The sequence below is a fragment of the Glandiceps talaboti genome, chromosome 3 (genome assembly GCF_964340395.1).
Source record: "Glandiceps talaboti chromosome 3, keGlaTala1.1, whole genome shotgun sequence".
Taxonomy (NCBI): Eukaryota; Metazoa; Hemichordata; class Enteropneusta; family Spengelidae; genus Glandiceps; species Glandiceps talaboti.
Window position 1 is genome coordinate 27,351,776 of NC_135551.1, and position 12,038 is coordinate 27,363,813.

General features: G+C 35.4%; 1 protein-coding gene and 1 pseudogene across 2 annotated transcripts; both read right to left on the reverse strand.

Annotated features, from left to right (window-relative positions):
* Window positions 1–1,229: 1,229 nt before the first annotated feature.
* On the reverse strand, window positions 1,230–5,569 carry LOC144433324 (isoaspartyl peptidase/L-asparaginase pseudogene; annotated as a pseudogene). Its single transcript, XR_013480761.1, has 4 exons — window positions 5,457–5,569; window positions 3,344–3,938; window positions 2,159–2,312; window positions 1,230–1,782 (listed from the first exon to the last, which is right to left on the reverse strand). The product of XR_013480761.1 is annotated as an isoaspartyl peptidase/L-asparaginase pseudogene (transcript).
* Window positions 5,570–11,208: 5,639 nt separating this feature from the next.
* On the reverse strand, window positions 11,209–11,580 carry LOC144433325 (uncharacterized). The gene has a single exon (XM_078121632.1). It carries the CDS (start codon window positions 11,578–11,580, stop codon window positions 11,209–11,211), a length of 372 nt encoding a protein of 123 aa, XP_077977758.1.
* Between the last annotated feature and the right edge of the window lie 458 nt (window positions 11,581–12,038).

Here is a 12,038-nt window from a genome sequence, read left to right on the forward strand (position 1 = left end):
GATTGGGAGGAGTCAATCGCTTGTAAAATATGAAACACTGATACGTGTACTATCAATTTTATTATTCTAAAGTTTCATCATCGTTAAATACAGCACCAAAACAAAAATTATAAACCGCTTGTTTCATTTATCCGACGTTGACTAAGGAATCTGCGGACAACCTCATCGCTAGAATATCTAGATTTTCAGTGGCCCTACTGCCAACATTTGTGACACATGGTATTGGGAAGTTTTGGATCATTTTCTCATGGGGGAATACTTCAATGGTTGTCACTCAACCCATTTACGACTACATTTATTGATGTACAATCTATTGCAGTTTCACTTTACATATAAAACAGTCGGAACGTCTCTTTTTGGCCCAAGCAATTCAATTCAAAAGTCAATCATACCACCCACTCTCATTCAGTTGAAATCATTCAGCTTCAAAGTTCTTTTCATCGGGCCTTGAAATTTCTGTTCGTATTTTGTTGGTATCAACTCCTAATTTCCAGTTGTACAAATCTACAAATATCCACTGACTGTATTTGACGACTCAAATCTACAAATATCCACTGACTGTATTTGACGACTCAAATCTACAAATATCCACTGACTGTATTTGACGACTCAAATCTACAAATATCCACTGACTGTATTTGACGACTCAAATCTACAAATATCCACTGACTGTATTTGACGACTCAAATCTACAAATATCCACTGACTGTATTTGACGACTCAAATCTACAAATATCCACTGACTGTATTTGACGACTCAAATAAAAATTCATACCTGGTCCATATGACTGGCTGAGAGCATTCCTGAGAAACTGACATATTACACATACTTCACTGGTCTACAATCGAAATGATTCGAGCAGAAACTTCTACATCACCAAAACACATCATTTACGGTCGTGTACAATCAATCTGATTAAAATCCGATGTGGATGTCGGCTAATCGTTCATTGATATTTTACCTTCGTTATTTTGCCTGAATTGACCTTCTTGGTACATGTTTACGTTTTTGTACTGCTCGCCTCCTCTACATCTGAAGTGGCGCCCATACAAACGAATTTTAATCAGATTGGGTCGTGTACATCGTCAGTTTTTGTGTGAAAGTTACTGAAACTTTACAAGGTGATAAGTTAACGAGTATCACGAGTTCTTTATCTGAGTTGCATTGAACTGAGTTTTGTAGTACATTTATACATATTAAGTTTTGTACTAGTTAGACTTGCGGTTATCATTTCAGCAAACAACAAAAAATTAGCATACAAAGCCATAGACTAGTGTAAGGTAGGTGGTGTCACTCGCCATGTCACAGCGTACCATACAGACTATAAACAAAGCCACGGTGTCACACAATTAAACTTTCTCATCATACAACTAGGACTATCCATTGTCATAAAATCACAATATCTATCACGGGTTAGCAACGTGTCACTCTACTATTGTATGGTATTAGTTTTCACATTGCTCTTCCTCCATCTGTTCATCTTCCCTTCACTTCTCTAAGTTGAACAATCTACAAATCTTCAAACTGAAACTCATCGGGATGAATACCAAATTTAATCTTGCCATCTTTGACAACGGCAAAACTCATGACGTTAGTTTCAGGGCTGACTGCTAGACCAACTTCACCATTTTTATCAAGCAAAATACCACCAGCGAATTCACCAATTCGGTCTACCATGTACTGGATAGCATTCTTCATAGCTTCTTCCGGGGTCTGTCCAAGTTCAAGGTAAAAGATTGCTCTTGCTGCCACGGTTACTCGCATGATAGTTTCTCCACTTCCTATTAGAAGATACAGAGAAAACATTCCATTAATGATCAAGATAAATACCGCCATCTATAATAGAGACAGGAAACAAGACTAATATTTTTCAGTCAAAAATTCTCAGCTGATGAAATATATATTAATTACATTTTAGCACGCATTCTATTATTCGTTTCACAAGTTAGAAAATAAAAAAATCTTCCAAAGAACGTTTTTAAATTTAATAAGTCTGGGGTCAGAATTTACGGCAGGGGTGGGGGCTGGGGAGAATTAGGGGAGTATGAAAAAAAAATCGAGAGTTCAAAGGAGCCATGATGAAAATTCTGAAAAGTTAAAAATCGACATCAAAACGAGTCATGAAACTTATGTTGATGATATATCTAAGACACAGACCTGTAGTAGAGCATGCACCAATTTGATTGTCAGCATAACCCCCACATCCAGGGAGGGCGCTGTCACCAACACGACCTGCCTTCACGTGACTCAAACCTCCTGTCGATGTTGCATATGCCATGTTGCCATGACAATCTAAAGCTACTGCTCCAACCTGGAAAATATAAATTACACATATCAGTATTTATGTGTGTTATCAATCTAGAAGACTGTATTATAAACCTAGCTGTATTTTCTAAATCAAAATAATGAGATATTCTTTTTTTGTAGAAATGCTAGTTATTTTGGCCGAAATAGTAATACATATTGGAATGCAGAACTTAAAAAAGGTTTTATGAATTTATAGCTATTATGTATTTATTATTGTACTTAGTGAAATATCTTCAATCGTGAGTAAATATTTGCAGAGGCCATCTTAGTCATTTTCACAGTTTTTTCCCATTTTCCGCAGAAGGACATATATTTTTTATTTGTCGAGACGTAGATATTGGTACTTGCGTGGGTCAGGCAGCAGACCTCGAAATACGTGCATGTTAGTCAAAAATTTCCCCAAATGATTTGTTTGGGATAAGTTTAATATCGTTTTGATATCAATTATGTATACACTTATGGGTTAAATGTAGTTGAACTCACTCTCGAACATTTATAGTATAGCGCTGTTATATATATTGTATTGTATTGTATTGTATTGTATTGTATCGTATCGTATCGTATCGTATCGTACCGTACCGTACCGTACCGTACCGTATCGTATCGTATCGTATCGTATCGTATCGTATCGTATCGTATCGTATCGTATCGTATCGTATCGTATCATATCATATCATATCATATCATATCATATCATATCATATCATATCATATCATATCATATCATATCATATCATATGATATTATATTATATTATATTATATTATATTATATTGTAGTTAAATAAACACATAAACTTGTGCTAAATACAACACTACTGGAGATATTTCTAAGTTACGTTTCCATCTATCTACATCTACTATAGTCGTATCCAGCACCATAGAACATTGCGTAGTATATTAGTATTAGAGTTCGGCTATATAAATTCTTTAATCGATTGATTAATTGATTTGTTTGTTTGTGTGTGTGTGTGTGTGTTTGTTTGTTTGTTTGTTTGTTTGTTTGTAGTACAATATAAGATAAATAGAAATGTACCGTGTCATGTTCCTTGTCTAACTCTGCAGCAGTCACTTCTTGTTCCTGTTGCTCTTTTGCCAATCTATCTAGAGTTCGCTGATGGACTCGTTTGGACCGTCCACTGATTAACTTCTCCTCTTCATAAAAGGGGACTCCCATTTCTTCAGCGAAGTTGTTAGCATATTGTGATGTGAGTAAACAATGCTTAGTTTTGTACATCACATCTCTGGCCAGTCGTATAGGATTCTGGATATTAGAAACTCCTATCACGCCACCACATTTTAAATTTTTCCCATTCATCAAGGTGGCATCCATACGAACGTGACCATCGGCATTGAGATTTGAGCCACAGCCAGCATTAAAATTGCCGTCGTTTTCAAGAGCTGTGACGGCTTCTACCACAGCGGTTACAGCATTCGTGTCTCCATCTTTCAGCTCTTGGTCAGCCACCAGAGCCGAGTATCCAGCTCTGGCAGCCCGTCGGATACCATCCAACTTCCATTTCTTGACTTCTGGTCCGAAGAAGGCCTCTGGTAGATTGTGAAGTGCTCCACCATGTATCACAAGAACGGGTGTGTGTAGTGTGTTTGTTTGTGCCATTTTGGTTGTCAACCTGTTCATTTGGAAGTAGAATGATACATTATACATTTTCGTTAATGTTGAGTTTTCAATGTTACACATAGGTAACTTGTTCGAGACATCTTTTCTTTAGTGAAATCACATAGGCGAATACTACATTGAAATTCCCCATTATGTATTATGTATTTTGGGTATCATTTTCTTAAAATCTCACACAAACATGCATATTTTTATTTATGTATTTATTTATTGATTGAACGAGGTTGGAGGCCCATCTAAACAAGCATAAAAAGTAATGACAAAAAATCGATAGAAGGTATATATATATATATATCATACATATAACTTCTAACATGTTTTGAATGGGCTTGGCCAACGACTGCGCATGCCCTGGGATTTTGGCCTGCGCAGCAACCGAGGCAATGTACTGTCGCTCAACGAGAAACATGTCCTTCAGCTTTGTAGTATAGTCGTTTCCTTTGTGTTTGACAGTGTGCAAAGAACCACGTTTCTGACCTGTCTGACTGTTTTGGGTCATCTATGATTCATTCTTTCACTGCCAAAGGAACGCAATTCAAGTTCACCGAGGTGACATTTTGTTTTTTTCTGACTCCATCGAAGTGAAAACTTAAATTGTGAATGTACCCTGTGTAAGGAAAAGTAAAATACAACACGCTACCCCCGAAGGATAATGACCTTGAATCAGATAATTGTAAAATTCATGATACTCAAATTACAATGTTGTATTGAGACTGTATGGTTCATTTAGATGATTCATACTGTTATGTAATATATAATGGAAATTCTATCTATGTTTGTAATTTTTCCGCTACCGCAAAGTGGAACTATTAATCAGTTGCCGCAAATAGATGAGAGGGTTTTACGACAGTTCATAATTTTATCTCTTTGTAGTACGACATATATATAGTTCTATCAGTTATACGAACAACACAAAATGTAATGGTATATATCTGAAATATTCAAGGCCTCGTCGTCGACCAGTTATGCTTATTCACTCGTTTGCCTGTTCTCGAGGTAGGGGTATATGTGTTATATATCTCTTTAGCATATGTCATTAAATGAAATAAAAAAACCAGAAGAAAATGGAAAAGACTGTTGGACACTTTGCATCTGCTTGTTATATGACCACTTATATAACATATTACGTGTCCCAATTGGGAGTATGGTACGACCTTCGGCTGTTTGAGACAGTTAAACTCGTCTTCAGTCTTACTCAGTGGAATACAATAAACGTCAGTTGATAATGAAATTCCCTGACCCATTGTACATCTAGCCTGCGTTTTGTATTCTGTTTGATCGAGACAGGCAATAACGCAACTGCACATATAGTCATAGGCCTAAATAATGGCATGGTCACGCTATACTGTCGCATGTAATATTGACCTTGATAAATATTTCGTTTATGGACGACTTTAGCTAGCGAGCATACCATAAACTGACCTATTTATGGTCTAAAACATGTCTAAACCTATCAGCAGACAACACCCACCATAAAAACGCACCCAGAAAAAAAAGTACACATATGACTTACCTTACTTGTGTGTTTTTTCTATGTCGGATATCTTCGAATGCAACTTGAAACCCAGCAATGTAGACCAGAATGATCAGAGTGTATTCTTACTTTCGTGGTGAAACAACCTTGATTTATACGGCGATGAATATTCATTAGTTGTCTATTGAATACGGATATTCATTGTATATGCATGCATGCATGCTTGTCAATGTCATTGTGTACCGAGATGGAGGGATGGGCGAACTCGGTTTGTGCATGTAACGGCCGCGGCTGAATGATCATTGGTGTTAATCTCCGACCGTCATCAATACAACTAATAATTTAATGCTGTAATTTTGTTTGTGGTATATGAACCCTTGTCTGTGAAGATTTTACCCACGGTTATTTCCATATGTGACCATTTTTTTTTTTTTTTTTTTTTTTTGGGGGGGGGCAGTGTTTGGTTGTTCGTTGGTTTGTTGTCGTTTACTCATGTATGTATCTACTCATTTGTCAGTTTTGTTTGTTTGTTTGTTTGTTTGTTTGTTTACTTGCATGTTTATTTTGTTTTGTTTATATTTGTAAACAGAACTAAATGAGCCTGAGCACCTTGTGGTATCATTGTGTCTGGTGGAGCTCTTCGAGACTGTTTTTTTGATGTGGCTAATACCTTCAACTTTCCCCCATGACGAGTCTCCCATGGAGCTAATCTTTTATTTCATTCGTTTATAGTAGATTTTAATTTTGTTGTTCCAGGAACAACAAAGTCGAAAAAACGACAATAAACGAATAAAGAAGAGGTAAATAAAGAAATTGAGCCATATTTACCACACCAGAGTTTAATCTAGGATATCATACAAATAATTGACAAAGAATTTTAAGATTCTCTTGGTCGTCGTTCAAGATGACGTGTACGTGATCGTTGACTTCCAAGTTACCGGTCAGGGAGTTGTGATCACATGTGATCAAGAATTTGAGTTGCTGATTGAGTAGAACTCTCTAGCAGCAGATCTCAAAAACAGTGGTTTCTGAGTTGCTTTCAAAAGGAAATGACTCCTGTAACATTCAAAATGCAAATCAATTTTCCGGTTGTTATATAAATAATATTCAGATTTGTAATTTTTTTTCAATACATTCTTGCTGAGTGTAATATTATTCACTTCAAACTGTGTTGACGTTTAATCAAGTGGTGGGGCAAGGCGTCTCATTAGCTCTGTTAGAGCTATTTGTCATGTCCTTCACTATTGTAACTTTAGTGTCTGTAAGTGTACGTTTATTATTCGTACATTTATAGTGAAAAATAAAGCAAAACAATACAGTGCAATAGAACTATGGTTTTTACACTTGTGTATATGGTCTTTTTGTTTTTTGGTTACACTTTGCTGAACGTACATTCCTCCTTTTTGTTTACAAATTGAAGAATGACCTTTATTTTTTTTAAATCAATCAAGACCTTTACAAGTTGTCAATCACACGTGACATGTTGATAACTCAATTATGTGTTTCTAACCCTTGTAGACTGAGAGGTTGACCAATGTGTGAGGGCGCCCCATCACGACGTACGTACCATACTGACTATTACCCTTGCTGACTAAGTGTTTTTATTTAGTTAATTTGATAGTGTAGGAGTCACAGTGGATACGTTTTCATCTGAGTGTAGGCCTAGCGGTAATGAAAAAGAAGAATACAATATTTGCCGATTTGGTCTACAAATGGGATGAATACAAACTAACGAAATAATGAGGAAGTAAAAAGACACAGCATTCATATCTCACACCTACTAACAAATTAATCTTGTAACTTATACTAATCTAAATCAATAATTTTATAACTTACACTAATCTCAAATCAATAAATCTTCTAACTTACACTAATCTAAATCAAGTTCGCTGCTCTAGTGCTTGTTCTTGTATATGCTGTGGCCAAGCTAAGTTCAAAGTGACTTAGAACCAGTTTCGTTCGAGATTTTTACCATTGTAGGCTATGTTAATATTTGCACAGTTTGATATTATGTAATTCTATGTTATGCCTAGGCCCTGTATCATCTAGGTATAGCTATATTAGCTCTGGAAAAATAATATGTTGAGAACTCTGACAAATTTATACTCACAAGTCACATGTACTTGCCCTTGAGCTGTTCCAGGGGATATACTGGTACTAGGAAACGTTAATTTCTTAGATTTAATTGTAACATTCAATGAATCCTGCTACTACAAATGTATCAATATACGGGGCGCTCTGAAGATTCTTTCCATAAAGCATAGGAAATATACATATGTATACATATGTATGATAAATGTAGTTTAATATGAAAGTACAGCGTGCACTAGGAGCACTGAGACAAACACTAGTATCCTTATATAATCATACAGTATCTCCATAAACAACTCTTCAACTCTTCAAATGCACAGTCTTGTCCATTCTTATGTATTGGTCAGAAGTTTAGGGAGCTTTTAACTTTACACTATACAAATCAAAACAATGTGAAGTACTTGGTGATGACGTTTTTGTCAAACATTTGTTTAGTGATAAACACTCTTATGAATAAATACATTCTAAATTTTGCAAGCAAGTGTTGGGTGTAGACAAAAAGTCAAGAAATATTGCCTCAAAAGCTGAATTGGGAAGTTATCCAGTCATTATAGAAATCTGTAAACAAATGTTAAATTATGAAAACAGATCAGAAATGGAGAATGCAGTAACCTTGTACAGTGTGCTTTCAAACTCTGAAAAGAAAACTCATCGTAACACATGGACAGCCTTTGTCAATAAGTTGCATGAGATAACCGAGCTTAATAGTGATGCTGATGTAACAAATCTTAGTAGTGAATTGAAAAACATTTATATATCAATACAATTTGGATGCCAATGATTATAAAAATTGAGAACAACAAATTACGTACATATAGTATGTATGTGAACCATATCTAGAACAAGTAAATAATGTTTCTCACAGAATCAGCATAACTACACTCAGGATCTCAGCACATAATTTACCAATCGAAAGACAGCGATACCAAGGAATCCCCCCCCCCGATGAAAGACTATGTCATTTATGTAATACTAAAGCTGTTGGTGATGAAATCCATTCTTTAATGGATTGTAGTAATACATCTGTAACTGAAGCTAGAAACCAATTTCAAAGAACTATTGAAATTTATGATCAAAGTTTCTCAAAATTATCTATAAAAAAGAATACTTAAAAAAATAATGAGCTCAAATGATGGTTTTATCACTATTAAACAGCTTTGAAAAATTTTCTAATTCATTATTATCTTTGTATTCAATACTGTAGTTTAGTGTTGTTTTTATATTTATATTTATATTTATCAATTATTTTTGTTCTTGTTGTTTTTGTATATTTTTGACTATATATGTATTCCTTACATTATTTCATGTCAAATAAAATATACTATACTATACTATACTATGCTATGCTATGCTATACTATACTATACTATACTATACTATACTATACTATACTATACTACTAGTATACTATACTATACTATACTATACTGTGATATGTATGTATTTTATCGGTCAAGTCAAAACGCTATAGGACATAGTGGAATGTGCCTCTGTGTAGAGAATGCTCTAGTACTTTGTGGTGTTAGCGCAAAGTTCTTTTGGGAAATGAAAATGATGAAAACGAACTTCTTCTTGTTGTTGTTGTTGTTGTTGTTGTTGTTGTTGTGTGACGTTAGCGTCGTGAATATTAATACCGGTTCAACCAATCAGCGTGTGTGTGTGTACACATTATGCAAATTGACGACGTTCGTACGGCAGTCGGTCATACTGTAATTGAAACACGGACTACGTGATATACTGATCTGATAAAGGTGAGTGTTCGATATTCGTATATAATATATATTGACACCTAGACACCATAGGACATAGTACCTTTAGTTGAGTAGTACTATAGACCCTACACGTTTCGTGTAGTACCACTCGCGAGTTAAGAGGAACTTATAATATACACAGTATTGATACCTAGACACATATATAAAATGACACAGTCCGCGTCCGTTTACGGTTTAGTTGAGGACGACCGGGGAGTATAAATAAATGAATAATAATAATTTATTCTCAAATTAATGATAATAATACATAGCAGTTTTTTTTATATACATTGTACTGTAGAGAAAAAGACTGAAAAATAGTTGGTCAAGCAACTAATCGAGTTCAGCCTCGTTACAATATTTATATTATTTTTTTACAAAATCAGTTATTTGAAGTGTTCCTATTTTAAACGCAGTTCATGAAAAAAACACTGAGTAAGAAAAATGAAAACAAAAACACACCGAAAGAAAGAAACGCATACAAAAGTATAAATCCAATACACCAACAGAATATATAGATATACATAGTGATCAATGTAAAGACAAATTATGAATTTAACAACAAGTAGTCCTTGAAATCGAGTTTAAACCTGTTTCTTGAATGGATATCTTTAATGTGTTCTGGAATACTGTTCCACACCATGGGACCAACAAATTTGATGGATGTTTGACCTAATCTACTCTTGAATTTAGGGGGATGAAGTATATTTCGATCTTTTGAACGAGTTCCATAAACATGTTCTAAATGGGTAAAATACGATTTAAAATGCGATGGGAGTCTGTCGTGAAGTGCGTCATGTACGAAAATTGCGACCTGTAGCTTGAATTGATTGTATATATTGAGAATCTTGAGTTTTTTGAATAAAGGGGCACTGTGGGAATTATATTTGTTGCCTGAAATAATGCGTACAATCCGTTTTTGAATAACAAAAATATCATTTAGAAATGATTTAAACGTACTTCCCCATACCTCTAAGCCAAATGAAATGTGAGGTAAGATGAAAGTATTATACAGCATTAATAATGTGGATTGTGGAACAATATATCTTAATTTGTAGAAGATTCCAGTCAACCTACAGATTTTCTTTTTTACACCTATAATGTGACTTTTCCATTTTAACTGATTGTCCATTAGAACCCCAATAAAAGATGTACAATCAACTTCATTCAGTTTAACGCCCTTAAGATAAACATTGCCCTCATCGTTCCTGACTATTTGTTTTCCCCCAATGAGCATGTAAACTGTCTTTGCTGCATTGATGGTCAATTTATTCACATCACACCACTGAATCACTTTTGAAAATTCTGAATTAATAGTATCAAGGTAATGTAAATTTGATATACGCATAGCATGAAATAGGTTAGAGTCATCGGCATATAGCCTAAAATTGAAAAAATCTGAAGAATTTGGAATGTCATTTTATATAGATTAGAAAGAGAGTCGGGCCAAGGATCGACCCTTGAGGTACACCACATTTAATATATTGTTTCTTTGATTCAGTGTTGCCAATGCTAACATATTGACTCCTGGATTGTAAGTAACTTGTGAACCACTGTGATGGTAACCCTCTAATACCATAATGTTGAAGTTTTGATATTAAAATGTCATGGTTCACAGTATCAAAAGCCTTGGCGAAGTCAATAAACATGCCAAAAGATGCAGCGCCATCATCTAATTGATCAAGCAGACACTGGATCAGACTTAAAAGGGATCACTCGCAAGAAGTAGGAACTGTGTCAGGCCATGGATGCAGGGTCTATGATGTAATTAGGGGATACCTATATACATCCATGGTCAAGCATACGGGGAGCCCCAGATCTTCGTCGTGCACTCAACTGTGACCAGGTGAAACAGTTAATACAGTGATGATTCTGAACGCAGGCTCTCTGAGCCTCTAAGTTCAGCTCTCCCATATATCCAATAGTTATAGTAGCTTGTCCAGTCCAGATTACATGTAGTATGGTTCGTCTATATTATATTTCATGGGTTGAGAGTCCAGGAAACTGTCAAGGCGGTTCTTAAAATTGTTCATTGATGTAGCATTGATAGCACTCTCAGGTAGGTTGTTCCATCCCTGAGTGAAAAAGTTCTTCCTAACTTCCAGTCTACAGCATTTCTTTTCCACTTTTATTGAATGTCCTCTGGTTTGGTGAAGTTTACTAATTTTGAACAGTCCTTCTGTAACTCTCCTGTCATAGACTCCAGTCATAATTTTGAACATTTCAATTAAGTCACCTCGTAGTCTTCGAAATTTTAAAGTTGTCAAGTCTAGTGTTCTCAGTCTATCATAATATGGAAGGTTCTTTAAACCGGGAAGCATTTTGGTTGCACGTCGTTGCACATTTTCGATGCTATCAATATCCTTTTTCTTGTATGGACTCCATATACTGCTACTATATTCCAAGATTGGGCGAACGAGTGCTTTAAACGAACGAAAGTTGGAATGTAGGTATATCTAGGAATTTGAATGAACGTCTAATGAGACCGACTGTTCTGTTTGCTTTGTTGACTTGGTTCTGAATATGTAAATAAAAATTGAGGTGACTGTCAACTATCACACCAATATCTTTCTCTTTCGTTACTGTCTCGAGGACCACTTTGGAACCATCTTGTAGTTGCATAGTGTATGAGTTTGTGCAAAGGTGCAAACAACTTTGTGTCTATTGTGAATTTACGGAGTGTCTAGAGACAGGCGCGGGTCACTAGACACTCCTTAAATTAAAACAAAACATTGACATATCCAATGAACCCAGTGTTCTGCAAACTGACAGGCTGCTC

Excerpts from the sequence above, each read along its gene's own strand:
- LOC144433325 (XM_078121632.1), bottom strand. The coding sequence starts at position 11,580 with ATGCTTCCCGGTTTAAAGAACCTTCCATATTATGATAGACTGAGAACA.